Raw genomic sequence first — 13,933 nt, forward strand, 5'->3', positions numbered from 1 at the left:
AGTGTTGTACCACTTAATAACAATTGCTAACTGCAAGGTTTAAAAAATCCGTTGAGAAACTAGTCTTACTATTCCGACTTTTGATACGAAAGTAACGGAATATTTGTGCTCGGGGTGGGTTTTTTTTTCTTCAGACAAATTTCGACTTTTTAACTAGCCATTTTTGACGGAGTTTTTTTATATCATTCAAAAGGTATTGTTGTCTTGAGCTCAAATTTGAAAAGATATTTCACCTGTGGTCATATTTCGTAAAGTTACGGGGGTTTAAAGATTGCCATTTTGGCCAATTTGGGACAATTAACGCGCGATATATTTCGCGCTATTAACGCGTAAGCGGAGAGTTAATCCGTCTTAGAAATGGTTCCAAATTGGTTAAAAGAAGCTTATTTGCAATAACTGGTTTGTTACAAGGAGCGAAATTTATCCTTTTGTACTTTATATGGCGTGTGGGGGGATGATTTTCATAAAAAATTTCAAATTTTAGAAATTTTTTTCTTTATTTTGTTTTATTTCATTGAGTTTTTTAATGTTATTACTGCTCCATAAACCTTAAAAGGCAGTCGGAACATTCAGGGCTTCGCCCTGATACGAGCAGTCTTGTTGTTTTTCTTCCTAGATTAACTGAGTGTCAAAGACGCCGACCCTGATATTCTTTATATGATTTTACTACGTGGTCTCTTTCGATTTTAATCTTGTTTATTTGAGGTTATCTCAACTATCAATATCCATCCTGTGCGTTCAAAGCTCAGCAAAAAACATAATTACATTTGCATTACATTACATTGCAATTGCATAACTGTGCAACTTCAGCTGAAACCGGCTGGATATAATTCTATGAAAAATCTCATTTAATCAACTTTCCTTTGATCCATGCGATTTCGGTACCAAAATTTAATCAAATGAAATTTGAATTGAACTAAGCGAACGCTAGTTTAGAATAGACAATCGAACTAAGAGCATTATCTATTACTAGAGAAGAAACGGGTTTTCAAACTCGAATCAATTGGAACCAGAGAAACATTTGCAAGAAAAACCGTTTCTTTAATATCAAATCATTATGTCACAAATACCCTAAATGAATTTCAAACGGTATCTCTGCTCTATCTGGTTTTTCCCATAGCTAAGCGGGCATACAAATAAACAACCACTAACGCACTAATTAAATGTACAATTTTTAGCATCGAAATCTACGAAGCATCCTCGGACAGTATAGCACTCAAATTTAGCACCAAGTGCAGAATACACCATCGAAACATGACCCCCGCCACGTCCTTTCCACAAAACGTGAAATATCAACAATTGCTTCTAAACAACTATAATTGAAATTAAATATCGGTGGAAAACGGAGGAGAGCTTTACGAAAGTATTTCTAAACTTTGAAATAGTGACCTTAATCGCATAAGCAACAAACGTGAGCATCAAAGTAACACTAAAACACGAAATGACACTAAAATCTTCCGAAATCAATCACTAATAGAGAAAATACAAATGAATACAAAACTTTGCTGAGATAGAAACTTTCACCTAAGCGCCGTATGATTTAGTATATGAATTATTCCTTTAAATGTAGTTTAGTTGCATTGAACTTGATGCGAAAGAGCATCGAAAATATGGTCACATTAATTACCAAATAATATCATTCATTGAACCACAAACTAGTCAGTTAGTGGTCACACTAAACATTAATTCGAGATTAAAAGGATACTTATAATTCAAACAAAAAAAATCCGGATATAATCAAGCTACCGGAAATAATTAAAGTTTTGAACTCAAGGGTTAGTTTAAGATACGATATTAAGCATAAGCGTGCAACTACTACCGTTGAACCAAAAATGCAGCCATAATTATAAATTGTTTCTTCGGTTAGAAAACCCACTCAAGTCTCTTCAGACTCGACAAAAATCGTAGTCTCTTTTCAAGATGCCATTGAAGAAATTTCGTCGGAGGGAGAGGGGTTCAAAAACAGGAGCGGGGAGTCCATTCTGGCAGATGAGGTGCAGGATATATTGGAGAAAAAATCGGCGAAATTGGGGGTCCTGTTTGTACTTCTGGTGCCACTCGTTAATCTGCGTGTTGAGGCCGCAGCATCATTCTCGCTCAGACCCCAAAATTGAGTTTGCCACAGATCCTCAAGATAGTCACTGGCAACTGAGCACTCGCCTTCCAGGCTCACGTCGATTTTTGGATTGGGGACAGCCACTCTATTATTATTGTAGTTATATATTACGCGAACTGGTTTTTTATTCACAGGTGCGTTTCCTGAATTGGTCAGAAGGGATACCTGACCGCCGTTCTCTGAATTTTCTTCCACAGAAACTAACTTATCCAAATGTGTCCAGCATTCGCCTTTCGCATTATTGGCGTCTGTGTTGAGTTTGAACTGGCAATTGTCATCGCCAGCCGGGCATCGAATATTTTGCACTGATAAGTGATGTAGATTTGCCATGTTTTGAGTGGACGTCACTGCGTTTTCATTGCACCCTAAATGCACAGGGACAATTGAAGAGTAAAAAAATGTACCCCAATAAGCAGCACACATTTACACTACAACCGATGCCCAGATAATTTTTTCCATACCTTACCACGGAGCTTTGATGTATAATTCTACTTAATTGGGATCGGGAACATGGCTTTTATAATCAAGCCTAGCACATGGACTCTTAAACCTAAGCACAAGAGGGATTGACAATGAAAATTATACTGAACTAATATACCGCGCAAAAACCACTGCACTAGTTTTAAAAATCAACCAATAACATTTATCGATACCGACAGCAGAAACATCTGGGCAAATTGAGATCTTGGATAGAGAAACATTTAATTAAAAAGTCAGAAAGGGAAGGGGAGAAAAGCTCTCCCAAATCTTTATACAGACCTTTTTTCGAACAAATTTTTTACGCAATTTTTCAAAGAACAGGCTAAAAAGGCGTTTTTAGGTACTTTTTGGAAAATTTCGACCACAAAATCGCGTTTTTTCGGCGCGCGCCTCCCCCCTCAAAATTATTATATATTGGCGCCTTTCGAAAATTGAAATTGTTGATTTGGTAGCATATAAACAAGCACAAGTATAATCCAGTCGAAAAAACGTAACTTTTATATAATAGATTTGTAATAATTATGTAACAGTTACGAAAGATATGCAAATTCATTCATATGATGTAACTTTTCGGCTGGCTTCTACACTCATTTTCGGTTGGTTCATACTTCAGCTGGTTTTTTTACTGTCGGTTTTTGCTTATACCTCTATAAGACCTAAATGCAAATTAACTCTCCCTCAAGCAACAAGAAAGGATCATGGTTGCATACAAAACAAAATCAAGGAAAAATCGCTTAGCTAACTAATACTTAACAAAAAAAATATTTCGATGTTTCAAAAAAAATTCCGCATATTTCGAAGGTCTTGTTAGTTTTGATTATTGAACTTTTATACAACTTATGATCGATGGCGACCACGCAAACAGTGGTAAAACCAAGCTGCAGTGGTACTGTTTGCAGGGCATGACATTTAAAAAATCAAATCGAACAAGCAAACTATAATCAGCTTGGACTTGAAAGTCACTAACCGATGTGATTCAGTTTAGCGTTGAAATGAACATTGGTGGTCTCCTCTGGGAAGCTGGATCTAGTTTCTTCGTCGAAATCATGTTCGTTGAAGTTGTCATCTCCAAAGGCCGAAATATTGTCAAGTGAGATTCCCAGGATGTCAGTCTCGTCCATCATGAACTCTTCGGGGATCAAATCATCAAAGGAATCCGAAACTGATGGTGGTAGGTTGCTATCACTGTTTGTCTTCAAGAACTCATGGTTATGTATTTGTTCAAATTCTTCCTTCAAACTAAAAATCTCTGCCGAACTTTCGGTTTCAAATTTCCTAGGCATTATGGGGTTTTCAATCGGATTGATCAAAGCTTCGTCTTTTATATCTGGCGTCGAGCAGATCAACTGATTCAAACTGTAAAACAGGCAAAATTTAAAACAAGTTCAGCTAGATTTCCCAGAAAAAAAAACAAGAGCACTAACTCAGTGAATTGTTCGTTCAAGCAGTCGTTGAAACTGTGGATTTCTTCTTTCACTTTTCTGGCTTGGTCTAAAGCTAAAAAAAAAAGTTGCATTACAGCTCCATAATTGACAAATATGTATCAAGAACAGACATTATCAAAAACAGATATGTGATGTGCAAGTAGCATTAAATTGTACCGAAAACAGTTCTTAGGAAATTTCTGAACTAAAATGAGTATTTGGAACTTCAAGAACTAACTCAAAATTGCCACCTATTGTAACATATCACCGCAATTGAAAACAGGCCGAAACCTATAGCCGAAAAAAGGAAAAAGAAAAAAAAAACTGTTGTCATGGAAAACTTAAATTCCTATTCAGATTTGTAGCACTTTGTGCAATCCAGAGGTCATTAATAGATGAAATAAGTCATAAATAGGTGATTAAGCCGATAATAAATCATTTGGGCAGACTAAAGTTTTTAAGCGAAAAAAAAGAAAATATACGATGCCAAGGCTAGTCAAATTACAAAGAGCAGAAAAACAACAAAAGATTACAAGCAACTACAAAGTAACGTGCGTGCAGCAAAACAAAAACAAATCTACGATGTGGCAATTAAGCAGACACAACATAAGCATACAAATAAGAAGCCGACAATTTCTTTCTGAAACAGAATACTACCCGTTTAAAAAGAAACGGGTCCTGTCAGATTCGATCCCAGGACCTTTGCCGTCACAGGCGTATTCGTTAACTCTTTTAGGGGAAAATTCTTTACGGGAAAAAGTCTAGTACCCGATTGCAATACCCTTGCTTATTGCAAGGGTAAAAATCACGATTTTTTCTCTAGGTGGTATTTAGGGAGCTAAAGATTTAATAAGTACGATAGATTATTACAATTTCCTTAAGGGATGTTCGATCACCACTAGCCCTCACTCGACGCAGGTAAAAAAATGAATACAATTCATCAACAGAAACGCGAAGCTGGGCTTCGCAAACACTTGCAGCCTGCACAACTTTTTTCGACCATCGAAAGGCACAAAATGCGACCATTAAACAGTTATATATTAGAGGCCGAAACGTATCAAACGAAGAAAAAAAGAAAACAAAAAGCCGAAAAAAATTTTGCATGGAAAACTTGTAATATAATTTCTATTAAGATTTTAAGCATTTTGCATGATCCAGAGGTGAGCCTACAAATTATGTTTCCTATGAAACTACTCGAAATTAGGCCACTAAGCCGATATAAAATAGACCGAAGAGTATTAAGCCGAACAAAGGACACAAAAAAAATTTGAAAAGGACGGATATTTAAAATGACAATTTCAATCATGCTTAATATAGGAGTAGGATTTGCAAAGATGACGAAGAGGTGAAGGAGTCAAGAAGTGAGCCCTGTGGACAACGTTTTATTAGGAGAAAAAGTCGAGTACCCAGTTGCAATACTTGCTAATCGCAAGGGTAAAAACCGATAAAAATGAAGAAAAACTTACACGAAATCAGACTTGGTAAATTTACAAATTACTGAAACTTCAAATATCGTAGAAAACTGTTTAAATTGATTTAAAAACTATTCTTTAGGAAGTACGCTAATTAAAACCGTACCAGAAGATAAAAAACGTTTAAAAAACGGAAAATGAACCGACGAAAATAACTAACCCGAAAAAAAAAATCGAGAAAATTTTTTGAAAAAATAATTACTAACTGAAACGGTCTTAACTACTACTTAATTGATGGTAGTTTTATTTGAATTTGCAAAACGTTGAGTAAGAAGTTACCATTCTGTGAACAAAATTTTTTACGGGCAAAAAAAGTCTTGTAACCGATTGCAATACATTTGCGTATCGCAAGGGTTAAAACGTAGGACAATGAAATAACTTGAATCTTCGTCGTACCTTTTTTCAAGTTTGTTAGAGGGTGCGGCTTTCGCTTTAGTGTAACGACTATCTTTTTCAGCATATTTTGTCGTTCTATCAGGGCATCTAGGCAGTTTGGTTCTCTCCTGTTAGAATATTCGTCTTTGAATGGAGAACCCGATTTTAGATTCCTCTTTCCCTTTTTCTGTATCGGCACTTTTGACTGTTGTAAATTATTAGGCAAATTTGCGGGACTTTTGTTCAGTCTAGGAGACAGTCGTAGCTTTCTGATGGATTTAATGAACCGGGGTGAATTTCTGTTCAACCGTTTACGCTTGGAGCTAGCTTTAGAAGGAGTCACTATTCCGAAGCTCGAATTAATTAAAGCAACCTCGTGATCAGCTTCACATTCTTCGGAGGTACATGATTGAATGGGTTTTGTAGCTTTTAAACCGTTTTTCTGAGCTATACATTGATCTTTGTTCATCACGTTTTTCTCGAAAGTTTTATTCTCCATGATCAATGCAGGTGAACAGAATTTGTTGGGATATTTCAAATGGGCTGTTAATTGTACTTGGGCAGGAGGGTTGGGAAGGGACGAATGCTGGATAAGATTTAGTTTACTACTGTTATTGGACATTGGGTCTGCTGTTACTTCAACACCGAGGTTAGCACCTTGAGACGAATAGCACCTATTGAGACAAAATTGATTAGCAACTGCTGGTTTTGTTGAGGCCGGTTGCAATCGCTGCAGCCGCCGACCCTGAAGACCTCGGTTGCTACTAAATTGGCTACCAGAAGTGGATAAAGATACTTTTGAGAACGAATTGTGAGAGCCTGAGTTTGGTTTGGTAGCACCACGTATTGCTGTTAATTGCTCGCGCACGGTTATGCGTCCAACAGACGAGTGGAATAGTGATGGAGTTACTAAACCAGCACTAGAGACATTAGACCCAGCATAGTAACGCCTCCCACTCGTTGCTCCAATACCCGCCGACATAGCACCACCACCACAGCTATTGACTTTGCGCTTGATCCGCTTATTAGCCATAGAAATAGTCACCTTCGAGTAGCACCTGAAACAAACGCTCGATTAGATAAATCAACTTATGTGACTTGAAAACCTAAATATATCGAGGGTAGCGAATTGCTTATCAGATTGTTCCGGCCAATATTTATTTCAACAAATAAAATATTAGCATGATGTCATCTGATAACTTTCCCTGATTGACTATACTATTTCGAGCTCCATTTACCTCTGTTATAAATCTGCCTCATACAGGACTGATTGTTGAAGATGATATTCATGCAGTAACCTGGATCTCTAATTAAATTGGGCCCAGCCAGGATGCAATCAAGAATGAAGACAATATATCAAAAGTCCATTTCTAAATATTATTTAAACAATTACAAAAAAAAATCCGAAAAATTGGACTTTTCGCCATCCTAACCCCAATCAGTGATGAAAGCTTTCTTTTTCTGTTACTAGGCTGGGGAGGGGGGCTAAAATGCATCAGAAAGACTAAATACAATTTCCTCGCATAGAAAATAACGGTTGATACTATTATGATTGTAGAGTACCAAGAATTAAGCTGAGTCGAAACCACTATTTGCTTTGCTTATGTTTTGCACTTTTATCCATAATGGCGGTACCCGAATCTAATGATTGCTTTCTCTAGGGGTACAAGACAATACTTAAATTAGAACTAACTCAAGAATGTTCTGGGTGAAGCAGTATTTTTTCCTTTTGGATATTCGAGTCGTGTTTTTCCCATATTATGGCCGTCCTACCCTAGTTTAACCAGGGTATTCACAAGTTTCGCCCCTCTTAACTCTAGTGGCACATTTGCCCCTCACACATTTCGCCCCGAATAATTTCACAAATTTCGTCCTATCACGTTTCGCCCCTAACTTATTACAGTTAATTAACGCCGCTTTCTTAATGTACATTTTAGGGGCGAAATGTGCCAGTAATTTATGAGGGGCAAAATGTTCAACTAGATTTAAGAGGGGCGAAATGTCTGTGGGGCGAAACGTGGGACATTCTTTTAACATTATGGAGCTGTAATTTGCTGGAGGATATAATGGGAATCTCTAATCTAAAGATATTAAACATTTTAAGATTTTGGGTTTTAGAATTGCTGAACAAACACGTTACAATAAATGTCACCGAAAAACTGCTACACAACGCATTACCAACCAAGAGGGGTTCTTTTTACGTCAAACACTGCAGTTGGATGAAAGAAAATCAGGATGAAATTTTTTCTCCTGCCTTCCACGCATCCTGTAAGATAGAGCGAATAAATTTGCCGGTATTTGTAAGCTCAACATTTTACGCTAAGCTGCCATAGTGACTCTGAAACAAGACCAGGTTCTACAAGATTTTATAATTAAAATACAAAAATTGACACGGATTGTCGTACCACTCGACTGTCGCTATTAACAAGAATTGACACGGATTGTCGTACCACTCGACTGACGCTGTTAATGTCATCAATGTGTTTCTTTAATCCCATTGTAAAGATTTATTTAAATTTCATACTGGTACCTATCTTGTTTTCTATTTATTTCACACCAAATTAAATTCCATTATTAGCAAATTTTGTTAGCATGTGTAATAACCCGTTTGCATGTTTATTTATCGACAACAAAAAAATCACCAACGAGACACGTAACAAAAGAAGAATTTGAAAAATGAATTCGAAATCTTATAATTCAATAAGCAAAGAAAGAAGAAACATATAGTGACGATTTTGACTTCTAATTTCTGCCATTTGAAAGAAAAAAAATCTAATTTTTTTTTCATGTAAATCCGGAAAAAGGCTTCTTTTGCCCCCCACGAGAAAAACTAAGTCATGAGTTAAAAACGAAAGACGGAATCTCAGCTACCAATTAATCATGAAGTGCTGATTGACACATAGAAAAAATTCAGAAATGCGTTAACAACGAATAAATCGACGAAAGAAACAAAACAAATCCAAATAATCAAAATCATACCCCATTCACGAAAGAAATTGTCAAATCAGCCAAAAATCTCGCGCCGGCATAATAAATTTGTGCTTCCCATCTACTGGAACATTTTCCACACAACAATACATCCGAAGATGACAATCTCAAAGACAAATAGCTGATGACAAAAGATGACCACAACTGCATACACAGACACTTATTGCTCTCCCCGAAGCTGAGCAAATTTTAACCATCTTCAAAAGCGAATGAGTGGTTCTGCTTCTTAGAACGGTGGTTCCCATGGAATGCTTTCCAAGGTCTCATGGACGCAAGAACAATTACCATGAATTAGCCAAAATCAAATTGTTTAATTTGCTTTTCATATGCAACGATGTCGAGACAAAACCAATTTTCCACTTAATGGAAGACATCATTCGTAGCCCTATAATCCAACGTAACTCGAGCCGAGATTTTTCAGCCGAGCCGAGATTTGAAGCAAGACTTGAGCGGTTTGAGGGTTTTTTTAAACGATTGCGCTCAAAATCTTGCTTCAAAATGAGCGGTTTTTGAAGGTGTATCGGCTCTTTTTCCTTTTCCCCCCACCTGCAAATTTTTTTAATTGAAAAAAATGTTCACTTTGTCTGATTGTCATGAAAATTGGCATGTAGACTAATTAGGCCATGACAAACATATTTGGTCTCCATAATTAACCTTGTAAGACAGCTCGTTAGACTATAAAATTCATATTTGAGTGAGGTGGGGGGGGGGGGGAAGGATAAAGAGCCGGTGTATCTAAAAAACCGCTCAAAAACCGCGCAGTATTTCAACGGTTTTGAGCAGTTTATCTAAAAAAAATTGAACCGTGTCAGTATGTTTATACAAAACGAGCAATTTTAGAAGTTAAAATACAAAGGAAGAACAAGAGACAAAAGCTGACTGACTAGTGTTACAAATCGATAATGGATGGTTTTGAAATGTGGGAAGCAGGGATTGCAATATATTGAATGATCAGATATTGAATATTGAGACGATGTCAATATTGAATTTTTAATATTGAGATATTGAAGGCTAGATATTGATATTGATATTGAATTTTTTGTAGATATTGAGAAAAACGGATTTTGTATCATTGCTTGAAACGTGACGTTTTAACACATACACATAAAACAAATGGTGATAAAAAGCATTAAAATTAAACAAATTAAACAAAAAACAATTACATTGCAAAAAAAACTAAACAAATTTAATTATAATAATGATCAAAAAAGGTCAAGAGTTGAAGAAGGATGTCCAATTTATTTTTGTGTATTCAAGAAGAAAATATCAAATCTTACAAACACACATCTGAGTTAACTGGATGAAAACAAAGTTTCATTTGGTTTAATACCGGGCACAAACAGTTTTGGCGGTTTTTAGTCTTGCCAAAAAAATTGCGTCAAGTACAGGTTTCCAAATGTTAAATTTTGTCTAACTTGATTAGTTTGTTATCAACACTTAGGCAAACCCAAATTCTCGTCAAACAATTTTACTTTCTTTCAAATTAAGTATCATATTCTTACCCAATCAACCCAAAATTACTCGACGGGTGATTTTAATGCACTCTTATATGACAATATTAACATTTTTTTCAGAACCTTAGTCAAATGGTGCTTGTATCAAACGGTTTAATCAAGTCGAATAACAAAATGCTAATTTCGCACTCAAGGGCGATTTTTTCGATTTTACACATTTTGACAAACAACATAAGTTTTTTGAGCTTAGAATATGTTTTCATGAATTTCGACACAGCATGGTTCTATGCAAAGCAATCCAAAATAAATCTCCGATCAATTGCTCTTGCACATTTTTTTCTAAGCCATCAAACATGTATCAGCGCGGCCCTAGTTACTGGAAGTTAAGTTAAGGGTTTCTACCAAACAACACCAGTTTAATTCGTACAGATCTTAAAAAAACTTACTGAAGGAAGGAAGTAGTTATGAAAACATTAAGCATAATTTTCGTGACCTTCTGATATTTATTCAAGAGAACAAAAAACGTATCAATCAGACAAAACTTACTAATTTGATGTATAAAGAAAATTTTATTTCTACTAGGCTGGGGAGGGGGGCCAAAATGCATCAGAAAGACTAAATACAATTTCCTCGCATAGAAAATAACGGTTGATACAATTATGATTGTAGAGTACCAAGAATTAAGCTGAGTCGAAACCACTATTTGCTTTGCTTATGTTTTGCACTTTTATCCATAATGGCGGTACCCGAATCTAACGATTGCTTTCTCTAGGGGTACAAGACAATACTTAAATTAGAACTAACTCAAGAATGTTCTGGGTGAAGCAGTATTTTTTCCTTTTGGATATTCGAGTCGTGTTTTTCCCATATTATGGCCGTCCTACCCTAGTTTAACCAGGGTATTCACAAGTTTCGCCCCTCTTAACTCTAGTGGCACATTTGCCCCTCACACATTTTGCCCCGAATAATTTCACAAATTTCGTCCTATCACGTTTCGCCCCTAACTTATTACACAGTTAATTAACGCCGCTTTCTTAATGTACATTTTAGGGGCGAAATGTGCCAGTAATTTATGAGGGGCAAAATGTTCCACTAGATTTAAGAGGGGCGAAATGTCTGTGGGGCGAAACGTGGGACATTCTTTTAACATTATGGAGCTGTAATTTGCTGGAGGATATAATGGGAATCTCTAATCTAAAGATATTAAACATTTTAAGATTTTGGGTTTTAGAATTGCTGAACAAACACGTTACAATAAATGTCACCGAAAAACTGCTACACAACGCATTACCAACCAAGAGGGGTTCTTTTTACGTCAAACACTGCAGTTGGATGAAAGAAAATCGGGATGAAATTTTTTCTCCTGCCTTCCACGCATCCTGTAAGATAGAGCGAATAAATTTGCCGGTATTTGTAAGCTCAACATTTTACGCTAAGCTGCCATAGTGACTCTGAAACAAGACCAGGTTCTACAAGATTTTATAATTAAAATACAAAAATTGACACGGATTGTCGTACCACTCGACTGTCGCTATTAACAAGAATTGACACGGATTGTCGTACCACTCGACTGACGCTGTTAATGTCATCAATGTGTTTCTTTAATCCCATTGTAAAGATTTATTTAAATTTCATACTGGTACCTATCTTGTTTTCTATTTATTAGCAAATTTTGTTAGCATGTGTAATAACCCGTTTGCATGTTTATTTATCGACAACAAAAAAATCACCAACGAGACACGTAACAAAAGAAGAATTTGAAAAATGAATTCGAAATCTTATAATTCAATAAGCAAAGAAAGAAGAAACATATAGTGACGATTTTGACTTCTAATTTCTGCCATTTGAAAGAAAAAAAATCTAATTTTTTTTTCATGTAAATCCGGAAAAAGGCTTCTTTTGCCCCCCACGAGAGAAACTAAGTCATGAGTTAAAAACGAAAGACGGAATCTCAGCTACCAATTAATCATGAAGTGCTGATTGACACATAGAAAAAATTCAGAAATGCGTTAACAACGAATAAATCGACGAAAGAAACAAAACAAATCCAAATAATCAAAATCATACCCCATTCACGAAAGAAATTGTCAAATCAGCCAAAAATCTCGCGCCGGCATAATAAATTTGTGCTTCCCATCTACTGGAACATTTTCCACACAACAATACATCCGAAGATGACAATCTCAAAGACAAATAGCTGATGACAAAAGATGACCACAACTGCATACACAGATACTTATTGCTCTCCCCGAAGCTGAGCAAATTTTAACCATCTTCAAAAGCGAATGAGTGGTTCTACTTCTTAGAACGGTGGTTCCCATGGAATGCTTTCCAAGGTCTCATAGACGCAAGAACAATTACCATGAATTAGCCAAAATCAAATTGTTTAATTTGCTTTTCATATGCAACGATGTCGAGACAAAACCAATTTTCCACTTAATGGAAGACATCATTCATAGCCCTATAATCCAACGTAACTCGAGCCGAGATTTTTCAGCCGAGCCGAGATTTGAAGCAAGACTTGAGCGGTTTGAGGGTTTTTTTTAAACGATTGCGCTCAAAATCTTGCTTCAAAATGAGCGGTTTTTGAAGGTGTATCGGCTCTTTTTCCTTTTCCCCCCACCTGCAAATTTTTTTAATTGAAAAAAATGTTCACTTTGTCTGATTGTCATGAAAATTGGCATGTAGACTAATTAGGCCATGACAAACATATTTGGTCTCCATAATTAACCTTGTAAGACAGCTCGTTAGACTATAAAATTCATGTTTGAGTGAGGTGGGGGGGGGAAGGATAAAGAGCCGGTGTATCTAAAAAACCGCTCAAAAACCGCGCAGTATTTCAACGGTTTTGAGCAGTTTATCTAAAAAAAATTGAACCGTGTCAGTATGTTTATACAAAACGAGCAATTTTAGAAGTTAAAATACAAAGGAAGAACAAGAGACAAAAGCTGACTGACTAGTGTTACAAATCGATAATGGATGGTTTTGAAATGTGGGAAGCAGGGATTGCAATATATTGAATGATCAGATATTGAATATTGAGACGATGTCAATATTGAATTTTTAATATTGAGATATTGAAGGCTAGATATTGATATTGATATTGAATTTTTTGTAGATATTGAGAAAAACGGATTTTGTATCATTGCTTGAAACGTGACGTTTTAACACATACACATAAAACAAATGGTGATAAAAAGCATTAAAATTAAACAAATTAAACAAAAAACAATTACATTGCAAAAAAAACTAAACAAATTTAATTATAATAATGATCAAAAAAGGTCAAGAGTTGAAGAAGGATGTCCAATTTATTTTTGTGTATTCAAGAAGAAAATATCAAATCTTACAAACACACATCTGAGTTAACTGGATGAAAACAAAGTTTCATTTGGTTTAATACCGGGCACAAACAGTTTTGGCGGTTTTTAGTCTTGCCAAAAAAATTGCGTCAAGTACAGGTTTCCAAATGTTAAATTTTGTCTAACTTGATTAGTTTGTTATCAACACTTAGGCAAACCCAAATTCTTGTCAAACAATTTTACTTTCTTTCAAATTAAGTATCATATTCTTACCCAATCAACCCAAAATTACTCGACGGGTGATTTTAATGCACTCTTATAT

At 35.9% G+C, this 13,933-nt stretch overlaps 3 protein-coding genes across 7 annotated transcripts in view; all 3 read right to left on the reverse strand.

Annotated features, from left to right (window-relative positions):
- The window catches only part of LOC134840588 (uncharacterized), a 114,398-nt gene extending 109,523 nt beyond the window's left edge, over positions 1–4,875 (reverse strand). Inside the window, exon 1 of the mRNA XM_063856504.1 lies at positions 4,865–4,875. The gene's annotated coding sequence lies outside the window, so the exon portion shown is untranslated. The remainder of the gene's footprint in view (positions 1–4,864) is intronic.
- The window catches only part of LOC134840587 (succinate--CoA ligase [GDP-forming] subunit beta, mitochondrial-like), a 485,398-nt gene that overhangs the window by 420,889 nt on the left and 50,576 nt on the right, over positions 1–13,933 (reverse strand). The gene's annotated exons all lie outside the window — the stretch shown is intronic.
- Positions 891–8,473, reverse strand: LOC134840586 (uncharacterized). Its single transcript, XM_063856498.1, has 5 exons — positions 8,050–8,473; positions 5,889–6,925; positions 4,021–4,093; positions 3,564–3,952; positions 891–2,481 (listed from the first exon to the last, which is right to left on the reverse strand). Exons 2-5 carry the CDS (start codon positions 6,898–6,900, stop codon positions 1,916–1,918), a joined length of 2,040 nt encoding a protein of 679 aa, XP_063712568.1. The 5' UTR covers positions 6,901–6,925; positions 8,050–8,473; the 3' UTR covers positions 891–1,915.

This window comes from Symsagittifera roscoffensis, chromosome 2 (genome assembly GCF_963678635.1).
Source record: "Symsagittifera roscoffensis chromosome 2, txSymRosc1.1, whole genome shotgun sequence".
Classification (NCBI taxonomy): Eukaryota; Metazoa; Xenacoelomorpha; order Acoela; family Convolutidae; genus Symsagittifera; species Symsagittifera roscoffensis.